At 39.5% G+C, this 19,290-nt stretch overlaps 1 protein-coding gene and 1 long non-coding RNA gene across 5 annotated transcripts in view; one reads left to right on the forward strand and one right to left on the reverse strand.

The window, feature by feature from the left end:
* The window catches only part of mybpc2a (myosin binding protein Ca), a 92,706-nt gene extending 85,706 nt beyond the window's left edge, over positions 1-7,000 (forward strand). For all 4 annotated transcript variants that reach the window (XM_030142201.1, XM_030142202.1, XM_030142203.1 and 1 more), the window contains 4 exons: positions 1,616-1,775; positions 2,559-2,695; positions 5,498-5,684; positions 6,634-7,000. In XM_030142201.1, coding sequence (XP_029998061.1) covers positions 1,616-1,775; positions 2,559-2,695; positions 5,498-5,684; positions 6,634-6,662 — 513 coding nt within the window. In that variant the 3' untranslated portion in view covers positions 6,663-7,000. The remainder of the gene's footprint in view (positions 1-1,615; positions 1,776-2,558; positions 2,696-5,497; positions 5,685-6,633) is intronic.
* LOC115424778 (uncharacterized) lies at positions 3-14,055 on the reverse strand. Its single transcript, XR_003936136.1, has 3 exons — positions 14,041-14,055; positions 8,026-8,029; positions 3-122 (listed from the first exon to the last, which is right to left on the reverse strand). It is a non-coding gene; the product is annotated as an uncharacterized LOC115424778 (long non-coding RNA).
* Positions 14,056-19,290: the final 5,235 nt, after the last annotated feature.

Genomic DNA, 19,290 nt, shown 5'->3' on the forward strand with positions numbered 1-19,290 from the left:
TTCTACAAATTTCAAACAAAAAATTCTGGGGGATTATAATTTTATAATGTTCCAAAGTTATTACAAATGTTCAATGTGTGCGCTGCTTGTGACGCGGCACACATCAAGTCAGTAGTGGAGTTCTTTTTTCCGACACAAACAGCCCTCCTCTTGAAACTTCTTCTGCCATGTCCACATCTGCTTTCCTGTTGGTGCTTGTTTATGAAATTTTCTAACAAATTCACGTTGCGCATTCACATTTGACTTGGATGGATTTGATGGACTTTTGTTTTCATTACTTGATTACATTTAATTGTAGATTACTTGACATACTTAAAGGTGGGGTGCGAGATGTTTCCCTGGAGCGTTTTATACTATATTGCTTAAAATCCCCTTCACACCCCAATTACAACCAATTAATTAAATGCTCTAACACAAAAATTACAAAATGTAGTCACCTGTGGAACAGACAGGACTGAAAAAACACCATCAAACCATTTTAACCCTTTCATGCATGCTGGTCACTCCAGTGGACAGCTGTTCTACAGCTGTTCTCTTGTATATTCATGGATTTTGTTGTTTAGTTTTTTTGTACATATCTTTATTAAAGTTTTCACACATTACATTACATCTTTTCTGACATCAATTGGTAACATTGTGCAGATCTCCTCTGAGCGTAATAGTTATAGTTTTCACGTAATTTATCAGTAAATACATGTTTCTTCACTTCAAAAATTAAACGCATGGTGTCCAGCTGAAAGGACATTTTTACAACTTCATGAAAAATAGGTTCAGGAGAATTTTTTTTTTCGATTATTATTATTTTTTGGTTTTTAAATGTATTTTTTTTTAACATTCTTTAATTTTTTTAAAAATTTATTTTAATTTATTTTTCATAAGAAAATTTTCAATCACATTGTTTTTTTCATGATTAAAGAGAAATGAAAACACTCAGGGAAAAAAAATCTTGATTAAGGTTCTCATAATTCGTGCATGAAAGGGTTAAGCATCCAATCAAATGGTGATATGTCTATCAAACTCCCCCCTCCCCCCTCTGCGCATACCCTTCTTTGTGCAAGAATTGTGCATTCTCAGAGGCCGGAGCCGGAGCAAATTGTTGCTGTTCAGCGCTCGTGAACCCTCAGGAACAAGCACTGTGCGTGCCAGTACTCTGGAGGTGTGGCTTCGTGGGATGTCTGAAGAAAGGGGGTTGGACTTTTGAATTGACTATTTTCAAAATGCAGCTTGCTCGAACCGTTTTTCTAAGATCTCCTACCCCACCTTTAAGTCCAGTAAATACTAGATACTTAAAGACTTTAACTTGAGTATCATTTCAGATGGTGACTTGAACTTCTACCAAAAGTAATTGTTTGGTAGGGTACCTGAACTTCTACTCAAGTGGGACTTTCCACTACTTTATACAACATTAAGTGAGCGCTGTCTGAAATAATGATCCAAAATGCACTCGCGTTAAGGCCTGGTAGCCGTAAAAGGCAGAACACACGACTCCCATCATCAATGCATTCAGTGACCCCTCGTGTCCTATAGATGGGAGCATTGTCACCTAGTTTTTCCTTTAATTTGTCTGTCTGAGTCTGTTTTGAACTTGTGCTTTTCTCTGTCTCTCTCGCATCAGGAGTGGTTCACGGTCTATGAACACAACCGCAGGCCCAGCTGCACTGTGTCTGACCTGGTCATGGGAAACGAGTATTCCTTTAGAGTATTTAGCGAAAACATCTGTGGCCTCAGCAACGATGCTGGCATCAGCAAGAACACAGCAGTCATTATCAAAACAGGTAATGAAGTCCCCGCAGAGCACCACAGACTGTAATGTGATAGTATTACTTTTGATGCCAAGGAACATCTAATGCATGCTGAGCTGGAGGCTATATTGTTATCAGTTAAAACATAAATAGAGCATCATGGTATATACTGCAAAGCGAGCTCTGCTAAAAAGAGGAAAGTATATTAATGGGAATTAGGATTGCAGATGCAAACAATGACCAAATACTCTGGTGCAATAACTGTAATACAATTTTGTAACTGTAGAACACAATAGCCCTTCAGAAATACTTAATGTAACATAATTAAAGGAAAATTAATTCACACCGATTATGCTAAACAGAAAGAGTGTTAAATAATATTTTTTAAATTATTTAATACTGCCCACTGTTTATTAAAACAACTAGGCTGGGAAATTAACACCTGCCACCAGCCAAATGCTGTTACTGTTTTTGTGGTGTTGTGTTTGTTTACTCTACCACATATTTGGCTGCTAACCAACCAGTTTCTTTTGTGTCGAATGCAGCAGTCTGGCCTATAAAATTATTGATCATAATACCCACCTGCTCTCCTAATGAGACAAAAGTGATTTGCAAAAATTACAGCTTACTATTTAAAGATGTGCTGAGAATTGAAGACGCTCCAAAAATCCCAAAGCGTGCTTTTCTAAAGTCTCTCAATTAAGTGTTTCAGTGGATTATGTTTCCTGAAAACACAATCCCATGGCAATCCTTTGTGCCAAAAACAAGCCAAATTCTAATATGTGAGTTGAATTAATGAACTTTCCTTCTGTCAAGGTTTGGCTTACAACCCTGCGCCCTACAAAGAGAAAGACATGAACTGTTCCCCCAAATTCACAGCGCCTCTGGTGGACAGGAGTGTGGTGGCGGGTTACGCTGCTGCAATCAGCTGTGCCGTCCGTGGATATCCTAAGGTATTTAATGTTCATCAAGTGCAATAGTTTAGATGTTTTATGATTTTTTTTTTTACCATATCAGTATTTGGATCTCTCTACCTCAGGGATTGTCTTTTCATTCCTCATTTTTGTCTATTTTTTCCTTCCTTTACTCATCAATATATCTGAAAACATACTTAGATTTCATTTACATTTGTGGGGTTGTTGGTCCATGAACTAAAAGACAAGATGTTTGACTTTGGTCAGGACTGGGAAATAAAAAACTGAGAGAAGTAACTCCAAATGACTCTAAAAGAAGATTGTTGATATTTGGATTAAAGAGCATTTGGAGCATTTACAGAGAGGTTAGCAGAGTTGAAACAAAAGGTATTTGGGTGCTTCTATGAAACTGGGTACACTTTGGTACCTGGCACTGGTACCAGCTTTTTAGACCCAATAATAAAAGAGAAATTTAGACATATTTCCCTCCAGGATGTACCTAATGATGACCTCAGATAAATGCAAAAACAATTATACTCTTGTTCTGAACCATCCCAAAATTAATGAATTTTTAGTGAAATATTGGGGCCAAAAATAGGACCAAAATTGTGACATGAAAAGCTACCTAAGTGTCAGTGAATTAGATCTGAAAACATGGCTTGAAATGGTCTTATATAGACTACTAATAAAGACACTGTGTTAAATTCAATGATCCTTATGGCTTTTCTTATCCAGACATGTGGGTTTTCATGAATGTCAGTCTCATTCCAGGTTCCGCGTGTAACCCATCATCCACTCACGTTACACATGGAACCTGCCCATTTAAACACAAATAAATCATGACTGATTTTGTAACAGCGGTCATTTTTGTGAAACACTCTGCCTTGTATAATTAGTTTGATTCCCAAAATGTACCTTTGAGAGGATAAAAAGATATTCCAAAAAATAGTAGCACGTAATTTTTGTGTCCTTTTTACCATGTTACATGCGGATTTTTGTATTTTAAAAAAATAATATAAAAAAAAATAAAATAAAAATACGTTTCATCTGAAAAATGGTTTCTCTTTTATCTCATTAAATATTTATTTTTAAAATAGACCCAAAGTGCTTCCAAACTTGCTTCATAACATTAGTTTACATCTAGTTTGAATTTTTAGCCCCCATGTCCTGTTTTTAGGGATCAGTTTCATAGAAGCACCGAAAATAGCTTACTCCACCATTAAGATATATTTTTTTTATTAGACCAAGCAGAGTTGTTTCATTCTTAATTCTTTCTCTTTCTTAATCAAAGAGATACTCATTTGTTTAATAATATTGCAGTGGCTCTGTCATGTTTTAAAGGATAAATAGAAAATATAAGATCTCCTATAATTTGAGATTGTTTTGCTGTTTTCTCATGAATTTCTTGACCCATAAATATGAAGAAATTTAACCCTGTAAAGCCTGAACCATTAAATCATTGACAGAAAATTCCAGTTCTTTGAAAGTGGAGCCTTCATTGGTCCTTCTGAACAACCCCCAATTTTTTTTTCAAATATCAGTTTCCATGTATGAGTTTCAATTTTGTATCATATTTGATACATTAGGTCTCAGTGCTCAAATATTATTATTTTTGAACAAACAAAAGTATAATATGACACAAACATGTCAAACAAATTGGTAATTCCTTTTCTAAATTTCTAAATAAAGTTCTGCCTCCTTCCTCATTAGTGACAGTCTTGTAGTGTCACTGGAAAGGCCTCTGGTGAACAAATGCCTCCCCCTGGTGGATTATCTGTGTATTGCATGTATCTAATTGTATACATCAGGTTTTTCAAGAAAGAAATTATCACTCTGGCCATGTAGAGGGCTTCAAATCTCATGTATTAAATATGATTCGTTTGGCGTTACAAGAATAGATACAGGTAAAAAGTCATAAAATACACAGCTTTATAATTCAATGCTAAAACATTTATTTATTTATTTCCATACTTTTTGCCCAAGATTGTATTGATGATGGGAGAGTCAGACCATTACTTAAAGTCTTCTTCGTCACATCTCAAAAAATCTCATTTGGATTAAGGTCTGGCTTCTGTGGTGCCCAATCTGTGTGGATCTGGAACAGGGCCAGTCTGAAACCATCAGACCACATGACCTTTTTCCACTGAAACACACTTCAGTCTTTATGCTCTTTCAAGACCGATGGATGTTTAATAAATGAGAAGTAACTCAATGCATCAGTTAAGGTTTAAGAACTTATTTCCAGTCGAAACATATTGATCACTGCAATAATTATCCAACGGAAACCTCTTCACTGTTAGCTCAGTTGAATCCTGGTAGGGACTTGTTTTTTAGGCCGGGCTATGTATAAATATGTGAATATATGTCTCATCACTAAAATCACTAATGTACGTTTTTATGTGGAACCAGTACTATAGCTCTGCCTGTGATGCAGACACTTTCCCTGTGTTTGCCCTGATAGCTAAGAAGAAAGGTATGATGTTTTTGTTTTGTGCTTTTTAGAGCGAGTGTACAAGTCTGAATGTCAAACAGCGAGTGTAGAACAGTCAGAGAAGATTTTGATGCCTGTGCACCACGAGTGTATTTTTATGTCTGATGCTAGAACAAGAGGTGGAGCAGAAATATTTTTGAACAGGTTTTTTTTTTTTTTTTTTTTTTTTTTTTTTTTACTTATTCTACCAAATGTGTAAAAATTTGTCAAGCCAAAGTGTTGACCTAAATTTACCTCCTTCTCCCATGCCTCCTCCCTCTGCTCTCCTCTTCTCCTCCCTCACTCGGTTTATATGTTCCCTCCTCCACCTATCTCTTGCATCCCATTTAATTTTGCTTCTTACTCATTAGCCGAAGATCATTTGGATGAAGAACAATATGATCATTGGTGAAGACCCCAAATTCCTGATGCAGAACAACCAGGGAGTGTTGACCCTTAACATCCGGAAGCCGGGCTTGTTCGATGGGGGCAGATACACCTGCAGGGCTATCAATGATCTGGGGCAGGATGAGGTGGAGTGCAAGCTGGAGGTTCGAGGTATGTTTGCAGCCTGATTCTGGATTCCCATAACACAGTGTTTTTCAACCTTGGGGTCGGGACCCCATGTGGGGTCGCCTGGAATTCAAATGGGGTCGCCTGAAATTTCTAGTGATTGATAAAAATAAAAAAAAAGAATAAAAAAAAAACTTACTAATAAATAAATATATGGTGAGTTGAGAGAGACAATCACAATATATAAAAGACAAACTGTGAGTCTGAAACTGCAGCACTGTGGTTCTGTTTATCTGTCAAATGTTCATTGTGGTCGGTTTCAGACGCTGCAGCTCTTTCATTATTCATAGTTTGAGTTACTGTTTGTTCAGCATTAAATGTCAGCCTTGTAAATCCAAGCTGGACTGACTCTACATATCCTGACCAAGGAAAATTAAATTCTCACTTTGTGCAGTAATCTACACCTGGCTTTACTGCCTCCATCCATAATAATATACATTATATAGACTAAATGTTGCCTAAAATTAACATTTATTTGTAACATAGTATAGCAAACTATTAGATGATCAAAAACAAATTAATTTTAGCAAAAAAAAAAGGTATCTGTTTTGAATGTGTGGGGTCGCCAGAAATTTGTGATGTTAAAATGGGGTCACGAGCCAAAAAAGGTTGGAAACCACTGCCATAACACCAATAGCTCCAAAGCAGTGAGTGAGGGTGCAGCCTAGGTCAGGCCAAGTTGTTCTCTGACAGACTTCAATAAAGCTCAGCACGACAAATCTCCATCTCCTTATACCCGTTTGACTGATCTCTTGGTGTGAAACTTAAGTGAAGACTCTCACTGCCTGCGCTAAATATAAATCACCTCACTGTATTTGTCAGCGAAAGTTTCTGAGCCACATTTGACTCCAAGTGATATAGTTTCTTTAAACAGGATGATCTACTGGGCTCTCATGCTGATTTAAATTTCTCTGTTTTTTTTTTTTTTTCCTAGTTGTACAAGAGAAAGCAGAGAAGAAATGAGTGACAGCGTGAAAACAGCAGAGGATACTGTTCAACAGGAATAGTAATGGATTATGTATAACGGAATAGTCATGAATAAATATGATTAGAATAGATCACTGGTGAGGCTCTAAAGCCAGTCCTCCTGCATGCTTGCCTTTCACCGCTGCTATGACGAATGCCACATAAGTAATATGCCATAAATTCTCGCAGCTAGCCGCCAACTTGTCAAATCCTGACTGAGAGAAGCCACAGAATAGCGTAGTAACACTGCCCCATTGTGACCACAGCAGATGGATCCTTCTTATCTGTGAAGTGGACCTGTCACTGAACACACTTATAAAACAGCCTTTCATTCATTACGGCTCCCTGTGTTGTCTGTTTATGTCTGTGATGTTTTTATAGGTTGGGATGAATTTATGATTGTGATATGCAGCTGTAGCAGTGAAAGCACCACAGTGTGACAGACTGGCTGCACACCTCTGCCTGTGGTGTTAGGTGTGAGATGTGCGAGCACGGTCCCGCTGGCAGTGATGGTTGAATGGAGGGATCACTGTTCAGCCAGGCATGACTGGACCCACCAGGATAAAAGGGATTCTTATGCACAGATACGGACCTACTGCGTACTCACATACGATGGATGACACACGTGTTTTCTCCCAGACACACCCACTCCCACATGCTCTCATACTACACTCCTCATGGCGTGACCTATGGTGGTGGGCCTCTACAGATACATGGCTTACACTCATGCACATGCAAACACAAACACACACTCCGAATCAGGGTCTCATTAGCATCACACACTAGAGACTAATTAATGCACCCATCAACACTGCCCTAATTAGCTCTCCCACGTCATTACTGAGCAAACGAATTACCGCTAATTTACACACCCGCAAAACAAACACAGCACAGTCTCTGCAGGGAGAGGCCGCCACGGCTTGCCTCGCAAACCAAATGAAAGGCTCACCGATACAACCCAGACCGATGTCCCAAGTGACCCTTGGACACCCTAACATGCACCTTTAACTTCATCAGATCATCAGACAAAAGAAAAATATGGGAGGAGGGTTTTTAAAGCAAAGGTGAGTTGGTTGGTGGTCACAGTAAATCCATCACACCACAGTGGAAAGGTGAAGGTGCTTTTCTCTCCTGGCCTGTCCCACCACCGACTGCATCAGGTCCTGGTCTCATGTCTCTCCAGCAGAGGGGGTAAGAGCACAGTGACAAAGACCAAAAGTGACCATCATTAGGGTCTGCAGTGTAGTCAAAAGTGGCAGGTTATTAAGAAGTATTACAATACTCATGCATCACCGACACAAGCTACAAAACTTGGAGACTTGGAACAGATGCCAGCCTAATCCAAACTTTTGGCACTCACCCTGCTCACCCTGAAACATTCTGCACTTCTAGGTACAATAGATTGCATTGCTTCCTTTACATAGCAGCATGTATTTAGAGACAAGTATGAAATGGTGTGAGAGCACAAATGCCCAGATAAAGCAGGGAAAATCCTCCAGTTACCTGAAAGTAGGCCACGATTGGTTGCACAGTAGACCTGCAGTGCAGCACAAAGCTTAAATTTTGAACCCTGTCGAGCAGTAAATGACTCTGCAAGTGTGTATGTGTGGTTGTGGATTATGTGTGTGGTGTTGATATAATCTTATTGTCAGTTAACCTGAGACACAACATGGTGTGTTAGTCTCCTGATTGACACATGAAAGCAGCACTGAAGATACACCGCATGCTACTTTGCATGGAAGTTTTGGGAAAAAAACAGAATCTTCAGAAAAAAAAAAACAAAAAAAAAACAGCGTGTAACCTCGATTCTCCACCTGAGCTTTACCCTCTGCTCTCTGTCTCAAAAGTGATGTTCAGTTGCTAAGCAATCAAACTAATTGTATCTACTGGCATCATCCACAAGCCTTAAGAAACTTTTGAAACATGAGAAGGTGCAGGTTTGCAGCGCCGCTGTTGTTGTTTGTGAATGTTTCCCCTTTTCACACATAACAGCCAGAAGATTTAAGTTGTAAGTTTGAAAAAAAAAAAAAAAATTAAAATAATAATAATAGAGCATTTTGTTTTCCCCTCGTTCTCTGTGACACACCTTAAGGCTCTTTAAGTTTGTGATGCCTGAATGAATAATTAATGAGGAAGCAATGGCAGCCCAGAAGTAAACCAGCATCCTCTTCATGCACACTGTATCTGCTCTGCTGTCATTCCAATATTAGAACAGGCCTGCCTCAGATGAACGAGAGACAAAAGAGAGTGACAAGACAAGTCTTACCACTAGGCGAGGAGAGGAAGAAGCTGTAAGTACGAGCGTGTCTGTGTATATGAATGTGTGTGTTCTGGAAAAAAGGAGACAAGAGATACCAGAGAGACAGAAACAGACCTCCCGAAACAGTAGGATGGAGGGAACTATAATTATGCAAGTAATTATACATGAAATCACAGACTTTGAGTGAGAGGGGAAGATATAGAGAGAGAGAGAAAGAGAGAGAGGAATGGCACTGAAGGGAAAGAGCCCTGCAGTGAGTCTCATCCGTGTAATTACAGTATAAGAACTAAATGAAACAGAGGGAGAACACACACATATTATATATAGGACCATCCACCTGTTTTATTTGCAATGCAGGTTATGGCTTTCCACCTATTTCAGCCTATATTCAGACTCCTGTATGTTAGAGTTCACACCGCACATACCCACACAGACTTTGTCTTCATCATGTAGTGTTTTTTTTTATTGTTGCCATGGCATGCTGTATTGAATACCAGTGTGACTTATGCCCTGTGTCATCGTTTTCATTGATTAAAGAGCCGAAACCCTCCCTGAACTCACAACCCATATAATGAGCACAATGTATCTGGGGGGTGGAGGCGTTAAAGGAGAGAGCTGCCCTCACATTTCACAATAATGACAACTTCATGACTGCATGTGGCTGACTGAAAAAGACAGCTGAAGAAAACTCACCAAAAATGACTCATAAAGCGTTGAGTAGGTCTCAAATTTACACTGGAATGGTGAGCATCAGCAAAGTTTTTAGGTTTTTAAGTCAAGAATAAATTGCTTGAACATAGACTGGGCTATTAAAATATTTAGATTATTAAAATTATAATCATCCATTTTCCTCAGAATTTGTCCAATTCTATGAGGAGTAGACTATCATTACTGATGCTACACCAACATCCTGTTGATCTTATGCTCCATTTTGCAGTGAATTATTTGGAACAGTTTTAGACACAAGAATTTCTTCAGTTGGCTGCAAACTTGTGCAGTGTTTATAACACTGTTGGAGGTGAGGAACTAAGTAGACAAGGTTACCAAATTAAACACTCCATGAAAATGATACTGTCAAAGTCCAGTTTCTACTACAATAAAAACATGCCTGTTCCACTGTGATACAACTTACTATTTCCCAAGTACAGTCTAAAGATGGCTCCTAAAGCCATGCCCACTACACTGATTGCCCTCACTTTAATGAAATTGCTGCTGAATTAGATTTTTGTCAAAACTGCATATCACAAAATAAGACTGAGAAAGGCTGCTGGGAAAATAAGAGCTGTCCCCTCAGTGATAGGGTTGGGTGTAGGAATGTGTAAAGTTTTATGTTGCCATGTGGTGGTGAGAATACCGTTGTGTGGAATTAATATAATCACCAGAAGGTTGGAATTAGTAACATGTGTGGGTACATACACATGCATATGTGTGTGGGTGTTTAATGTGTTGGCACACAAATGCCCCAGATTGTGTATGTAAAATCCATCTGCGTAGTGAGAAAGGAACAACAGTCAAAAAAAAATCATAAAAACATATGTCAAACCACTGATAAACAGCACTGATAAAGACAAAGAGTTATCATAACCAATAACAGGATGAATACTACACAGTAAAAAAGAAAGAAAGATCTCAATTCACTCCTCCAGCAAAAACTTATTGACTTCTAATGATCTTCTGAATCAGAGGGAAGGCCAATCCTGACTTATCAACAATGGGATTTCAAAACACCTATTACATGCAAGTATATCCTAAAACTGATATGGATTTATATCACTTAATCCAAGAGCAACAAGGATTGTGCCTACTAGTTTCTACATTCAGTTTAAGGATTAGAACATTTACCCATACTTCAATTCACACGCTGCCATTCTTGTTTTTCTTCTTATTTTATTGCTATTTCTATGTATATTTGGTTGACTTCAGCTTCACAACAGTTCAGGTACGTGCAGAGGTCAGAGCTAATCACACACCTATTTTTATCCAATAGTGGAGACTTGGGAAGATGTTTTTTTTTTTTTACTTGCATTCAGCAGCATTGATTTCTTGCACATGACTGAGAAGGTTCACCCTGGCATTGCCAAAATAATTCTTAAATAAGAATTAGTCTGTGCCCTCTCTGTTCATTTTGGTTTCTATGTATAGGATGGCCCTACAGCCAGTCAGAGCAACAGGTGGCAGCCTGTCATCGTATGAAACCAAATGTGACCCGCCCCATAACAGATCAATGCTTGTGATTGGCTCTACTCAATTCCATGTTCAGTGCAACTCAGTTTGAATGAGAGCAGCGCCAGACTGATCTGCCAGAGCAAATTAATTTTTATTCTCAGGAAGATGAGTCTATTTCCCTCGATAGAGAAGGTCATGCATGCTTGAGTTAATTCAAGGGGAATGGGACAGTCACCAGTCAGCCAGTCGCTGTGTGGCTGGTCATTGGACATAATATATTACCTTTGTATTAAGTCACTACAGCACCTAGCCAGATGTTCTGTTTGCATGCAACCTTCTGATGACAGCTGATGTTTCTGCATCTTGACAGTGGGTCAAGTGCATTTGTATGAATTCAAGGGGAATCTGACACACATGTCATCACACATAGTCTCATAGAACATATGGGATATTTCCATTGTTCATCTGCTCAGGAGCACGTGTTTGTGGGTTCTGTGAGATCTCAGGAACTGTCTGAGTCACTGCCAAATACAAATGTACACCTTTCCATATAAATCATAATATAAAAATGTGAATGTCCTGCCTGATATTGAGCTTTGTCGTTGATCAGAAAGGAACAGAGGTCAGAACTGGTCGCAAGCCCCTAAAACATCTGCCTGTCCAAATCTGTGCTTCACAAATGCATCCATTCTTCCAGTGTGTCCTGCTCTCCCCTTCACATTGGCCAACGCATCAATGAAAAGTCATCTTCTCCACCTCCCCAATATCATCCTGAATTAAGCAAAAAATATTCTTGTGCATATACTGTGGGTGTTTTTGTTAAAATACAAATATGATATATTAATTCAGACTTGTGAATCTCTAGGGGTGTTTGTGATCTCAGATATTCCAGAGTCACCACCAAACACAAATGTAAGTCATTCCATGGTTAGATCCAACTTAAGTGTCCTTCCTGAAATAACATCTTGTCACTAGACGTCATAGTGTTCTTTATGCTGCCGCTTGATTTATCACAAGGGGAAACACATCAAAGAGGCCCAGTGACCATCCAAGATCAATGTGTACTTTGAAAAGTAAAAATATATGAGTTTTTAAAGAAAATATCTAAATGTGAGGACAGCGGTAAATCCAGAAGAATCCTGGTTAAAGCAGAAGGGTTAGGTCTAAGTCTGGTCCGGTGTCTCATCAACTGGATCTGTAATATTAACTACTGTCAGTCACATACTGATATTGTGTTTGAAGACTGATCTGCACTGTCATGTAACAGCCAAGGATTATGAGGCCATTTCAAATGGCAGATGCAGCCTCAGGTACAAACACTGCTCAATCATAATTTACCTACGACACACAAGATGCTGCTGTATACACACAACTGTACATGGGTGCTTCTATGAAACTGGGTACATTTTGGTACCAGCTTTTTAGGCCCAATAATAAAAGAGCAATTTAGACATATTTCCCCCCAGGATGTACCGAATAATGACCTCAGATGAATGCAAATTATACTCTTGCTCTGAGCTGTCCCAATATTAATGAATTTTTAATAAAATATTTGAGCCAAAAACAGGACCAAAATTGGGACATGAAAAACTACCTAGGTGTCAGTGCGTTTTATTTTGAAAACATCACTTGAAATGGTCTTATATAGTGCTATAAATAAAGACACTATGTTAAATTTGATGATCCTAGCATTTTTTCCACTCCAGACGTGGGTTTTTCATGAATCCCAGTCTCATTCCAGGTTTTGTATGTAACCCATCGTGTCCACTTGCATTACATGCAGAACCTGCCCATTTAAATGCATAGAAATTGCAAATGATTTTGCAACAGTGGCCATTTTTGTGAAACACTCTGCCTTACGTAATTAGTTCAATTCCCAAAATGTACCTGTGAGAGAATAAGGAGATATTTAAAAAAAAAATAGTAGTGTGTAATTTTTGTGTCCTTTTGACCGTGTTACATGCAGATTTTTGTATTAAATATAATATAAAATAACATAAAAATATGTTTTATCTGAAAAATAATTCCTCTCTTATCTCAGCAAGTATTTATTTTTAAAATAGACCCTAAGTGCTTCCAAACTTGCTTCATAACATTAGTCTACATCTGGTTTGAATTTTTAGCCCCCATGTCCCGTTTTTAGGACCAGTTTCATAGATGCACCCATTATCTAAATACATGCCTGCACTTGGTAAATGTACTGAAATGCATATTGTTATTGCACATCATAGACACATTTCTATCTTTGGAAATTTATCTTGGGTTGGATTTCAGTCCATAAAAGCTCAGAACCTTTGTTTTAGACTCTGATTCTTTCCCATGACAACAGGGGTACCTTGTCTTACTGTAGAACTAACACCACCCACTTCATTGATGGAGTTCAGAGAGGACAAGCTGGAGGTCTCTCACAAAATAATTCAAATCAGCTCTTGCTAAAAAGGGAGTTGATTATTGTTTTTTTCCAGAGGACTCTTGTTTCTATGGGAAATAGCAAATTCTGAACGGGAATTCATGAACAACAACAAAATTACTACTATTACTGCTGTTACAGGGCCATTATTACAAGAACTTTACCTTTGTCATCCCACATAGAAATAAAGGCTTTTCCTCTTGAAAGAAAATCTAACATCTCAGCTGACACAGAGCAGGAACAGCATGAAAGCACACAAGGGGTGGCTGGATTTGTGCGTTCTTAGCTGTTTGGTTGTCCTCCTTATTAGCTGCTTGATATTCACATATTGTTAGGTGCTTTCGGTTATTTTGCCAACCCCCTGAATGTGTTCATTTTGTTCTCTCTGCATGTGTTTGATCATAATGTCCTCACCTCAGCTGGCTCCTCATCATTAACGCCCAGGAATCCTGTAACTGTTGAAGTTTATCTCTACAGTTTGTCACAGACCAGATCGCTGCATGCTATGACCCCATCCACGCAAACACACACATATACACCCACACTCCCTGGAGAAAAAAGAGAAACCAGCAGTACCACCAACTAATCTCTGCACTTTAGGAGTCCCCCCACCCCACCCCACCCCACCCCGCCACCACCTCCCTTATAGACTCTGCTGCAGCAGGAGACCCTTGCTGTTGAATTAGATTTGCTTACTCGTTCTCACTCATCTTCAAAGGACTCAGATAACTGAATATACCTTTTATTCATTTCATGGTACTGTAATTGTTTTTTTTCCCCACTGAGCAAATCCTGAGCAGGTCTTTGGGGAATAGACTTGTGTATAAGGCTGCTGCTTTCATCTGCAATATGTTTAGTAATACTATTATTATTTTAGGGTATTGTTTTTGTTGCTCTCCTCCCTTCTATTTCCTATTTTTCTGCTGTTACTGTGATTTTTCTTTTCTGCTTCTTCTCTTATTTTGGAGACAGCCTTGCGCTTTAGGTGAGAGGGACTCATCTGCTATTACAGGAGAAAGAAAAAAAAATGCCTTGAGGTCTTTTCATTAAAACAATTACACTAATTCCACTTTACTTGCTAAAGAAAAATGAAATGCCTTACATTAAGGAATCTGAGGTTGGAAAAATCACAAGCAGAAGACAAGCTATGGCACATAAAAAAAGGAAAGGTGAAAAAAGACAAGCTAAACACGAGACGAAGATTTTCATGATTCAAGCTCAGTGGTGATTAATGCTTTATATATTTTTCAAGCTTTTCTTTGAAGAGGACAATAAGGGCAGCTTATCACTAAAAAGATGCAGAAATGACTCCACATATCTGCACTTCGTCCTTTATCATTAAGGATGGAAATTATTTTATCTGCCCAGTTTCATGTTGAGAGTGATGTTATTAGTTTTCCTGAGCTTGTATGACCACAGTCTTACAATTAGATCTTTTAGATAAAATCAAAGCCTGCTGACACATCAGAGCTGTGGCGAGATATCAATTATTACTGATGGATCTAAAATAGGACAGATTAAATTTCACAGTTAAGGCACTTTTTTTTCTCTTCTCTTCTCTCTTTGGCACACAAGAAAAGTAACACAAAGCACCGTTGTACTTGTGTTTTTTCACATCTCTTTTTCAGACGGTACTGTCACATCCAAAGCTCTCGTGTTAACGCAACTACTCTGATATCTACCTCATGAAAATAAACAACTTTTAATAGCTTTCTGATGATAAGTCTCATCCAGCTCACTGTAGACACAGCGTCCAGTCAAGCAGTCAAGCTGTGATTCCTTCTGGTAAATGCAAACTTTCACTTTTGGAAATTGAAGCCGCATAATTAGATACAATGCTACAGTGAATTTTTATGAGGTCTATACCATCTATGTTCTTAGCCAACATATCGACTTCTACCTCATCTGAGCTGGCAAATGAGGCTGTAAATTTGTTTGAACTGATAGTCCATGATAATCTTTATGTGCCTCTCAGTTTGAAATTTAATCTCTCAACAACATAATGAATGCAGTTTCTTTTGGAAAATATATGATGCATGGTACGTCTCTAGGTTTTAAAATAATGCAAAGTTTGCTAAACAGCAGTAGCCAGTAGGTTTTGACGAACTATCCATGAATCATATAAGATAATCCATATGAAATTAATATAGCCAGTGTCAGGAAGCATTGCATCCTGCCAACTGCTTGGAAGAAAAAAATATCCTATGGAGAAATCTACTTTAGTTAACACCACTTAGAAAATGTAGTTCAGACTACTTTGTAAACATGGTGTGATATGAATAAAATATAACGCGGCAAAATCACATGCCAACAGAAAATGCCACTCAATTATGTTAATATTTACCAAATTCAGTTACTTGTTGAGAAGCATTATTCAGTGTGGCTAACTTTACAAACACATTCATGTTTATGTGTGTTCTTATGTTTGAGCTTGACCTCTTTACTGTGTGAAAGGAATTTATTCTCACACAGCCCAGAGATAGAAATGTATGTTTTGTCACATGGTTGGTTAACATGGCCAAAGTGCTTCTCCCTCAGGCTCAGATTCAGGAGGTTTATTTCCGATTAAGTTGTCACTGTGTGAGCACTGAGTAACGCCTGCCCTTTTGCACATGCACTACACAAAGGTCATGTGTGTGGTGATGGCTGACTATTACACTATATGCCTGGGCAAGCCTCCACAGACATCAGGCTGGAAGAAAATGGGGATACACCTATTTAAAGAGGTTCAATCACAGCAGCAAAGCTAGAAATAGTAAGTAATAGCAATAAAATAATAAGGAAAACTTCTTTTTTATGTACCCAAATTGCTTGTAGTTTCAGTAGTTAAATACTCAACAATGCCCAGAGGTACTCATAGTGTACTGAACACACTGCAATGACAATGCCTCACAAAGGACATATATTTAATATATGTCATAGTGTTCAGCCAGGGTCACAGTGCAATATATACTTAGCTCTACTGTTTTCTTGGTTGGTGACATGCCTGTTTTTATACTGTATATATATCTACACTTCTTTTCTTCTTTAAACTTTTGCACTACGCACCACCAGAGAGTTGTCTCTTATAATTCTATTCTATTCTATTCTATTTAAAAAAATGTAGTTCAAGTAAAGCTACAAGCTACAAGCAGGCTACAGTAAAATGAAGATAAATGAATGAAATGAATAATTACATGCGGTTGACTTGTCCTGACTTAGTACATTGCACTGGCAGATTCATAAATCTTGTTTATATAATTTATTTTACAAATGTAAACATATTTCACAACACCTTTCAAAACTTGGGTGCAATTCCATAGAGTTTCCAAGATTTTGGAACAGACTTTACCAAATGAGGCTGTAAAATAAAGCCTAGTTTTACATTTTTGGAGGTCATCTGGCTGCAAGTTTGTGAAATCCACCACTGTATCTGTAGCTGTTCCAAATCTTGCCAGGAGTGAGCTGCTGTGACTGATCACCCATGCAGTTCAGTCTTACTCCAGTTCACATCATCAGGTTGCAGCCCGGGGGAGGAGGCAGCAGTGTGACAGACAAGCATGATGCTGAAACACTTGAGAGGACAAGCTCAAGGTAAGTAGTGGAGTAGGAGAGGAGGCTTATGCATTAGGCACTCATCCATAATCATGTTTAGTTCTTGCAGAGAGTGTGCAAGCAGAGGATGCAGACATGCACAGAAACACACACATGCATGTGTCGAAGACAATCGGATCACACAACCAGATGGCTAAAACCTATCATAGCTCAAATCCATGCATGTGTGCAATGAAGTATAGACACAGCGAGTTCGATTGTATAAAAAGTTTGCTATTGACCCTATCACATAGTTTAAGACCTTCATAGGTACACATGTATGCAGATTGACAGGGACAATATGGTCTACGCTTAAGAGGAGAAAAAGGAGAGAATAAAGATAGCATGAGGGAGAGGGAGAAAAGAGGTAGAGCAAGGGGATGAGTGCAGCAGTTCTGAAAGCGTTTGGCTCTGTTCAAATAGTTGCCATGGTTTCGAGATGTTTCCATGGAAATGCTAGCTGCCAATAAAATGAATTTGAGGAGGATCTTTGCAGCAGGTTGGCAGGAAGGTGAGAGCAATGCGGGAGAAAGGCACGACAGGAGCAGCATCAGAGTGGGGGAGTGGGGAGGAAGTGAGGGGGAGAGGGGGAGAGGGGGTGGCTACTCCTCTAGCTGTGCTAATGCACTTGAATGGGCAAAAATTTAAGGTAAACAAGGTGAGGGAAACATGCTACGCAATGGAAAGCAAAAGGCGCTGAGACTTTTTCAGTCAGGATGGGTTGTCATAGTAACCATGGCCTCACAACACACAGAGCAGGTAAATACATTGGAGCCTGGCAAGTAACTGATTAACATGTGGATGACCATAATCATGACTGTGTGTGTGTGTTAGAAAGAATGGGAGACAAGAGCGTGAGTTACAATGTCCGTGTGTGTTTTCGTGCACACAAACCCAGTCAAAACACTTTCCACTAACTCTCTTTCATGGAAGTGGAGCAAGCGAAGGGAGCTGAATGCATTAGCAGGTGCCGACTCTGACGCACATTTGTTTATGTGTGTACACGAGTGTGTAAGATCACCATGTTTCATACTTTAGCTGCTCCTTCAAGGGCTAAACAAGGCTTTTAATGTGTGCTCAGCCAGTGAGCTACGTCTGCTCCCCTACACCTTTTCTCCCCCTGCATCTTGTCCCCCACTTTTGCCATTCTTCCTTCTATCCTTTCTTTCTCTCTTCCTTTCTTCCTTCCTCACTTGTGCCCTTTTGTCTTATTCCATCTCTTCCTTCTCTTTTACTCTCTCTCTCTCTGAAGGACAGAGGTATTCCCACATTTCTTGGTCGCCATGGCAACGCTGCAGCAAGAAAGAATGAGAGGCCGCAAGAGGAAGGGGTGGTGTGGAGGTGGGGATGTTTGGGTGGAGGGGTTGGGGGGGGTAAGGAGGCTGGGGATGTGTGAACAATGCTAATGCTACTTCACTGATCATCGATTGTGTGTTTTCCCCCTCCACACCCTCCACCCAAACTAAACTGCTGACAACCCCCTCCCCACTCCACCCTCACCCTCGCCCCCCACCTTCACATTTACTTCCCTCTTTTCATTTGTATCACTCCCGTACCATCCTCATTACTCTCTCTCTCTCTCTCTGGCCTGCATCCTTCTCCCTGTGGTTTTAAAACTCAATCTCGACATAGTGCTGTCATTGTTATCATTATTATTATTGGGTCATTTAGCAGGCAACGTTGGTATCCACGGCAACCCAGAGAAGTGGCACCGGTTCCTTGGAGAATACCAATATAGACAAGCATCCATCAATATCCCAGTGACTCATTATCAGTCTAATGGTGAGGCCACTGCTGTCACACAGGACTATAAATAATGTTGTCTCATTAGGCACCACGGGTCCATGCGCAAACAGGTCCGGAGCGCACAATGTGGCTTAGAGGTGGTGTGCTGCTGCATGGTCATGTTCACAAGTAGGTGTTTTTATTGTAGTGTTCAACTGCAGGGCACAAATGATGCTAAAGCCTGACAACTTAGCACACAGCGACAGCAGCAGCGGAGGACGCAACTGAGTTGAGGGGGCAGGCGGGCAGGCAGCTGCATCGGAGCCTGACTGAGGGGGTTGACTTAATAAACCAGGTAGTAGAGTAAATAAGGTTCTCGCAGTCTCTCTCATAGGTGTGCTCGACTGCAGGCTCTGCCCCCGTGTCTGCTGTCCCTATCTGTTGTTCGCACTTGCACGCCAACACACGCACACAAGCCAATCCTGCAGGAC

The sequence above is a fragment of the Sphaeramia orbicularis genome, chromosome 8 (genome assembly GCF_902148855.1).
Source record: "Sphaeramia orbicularis chromosome 8, fSphaOr1.1, whole genome shotgun sequence".
NCBI lineage: Eukaryota > Metazoa > Chordata > Actinopteri > Kurtiformes > Apogonidae > Sphaeramia > Sphaeramia orbicularis.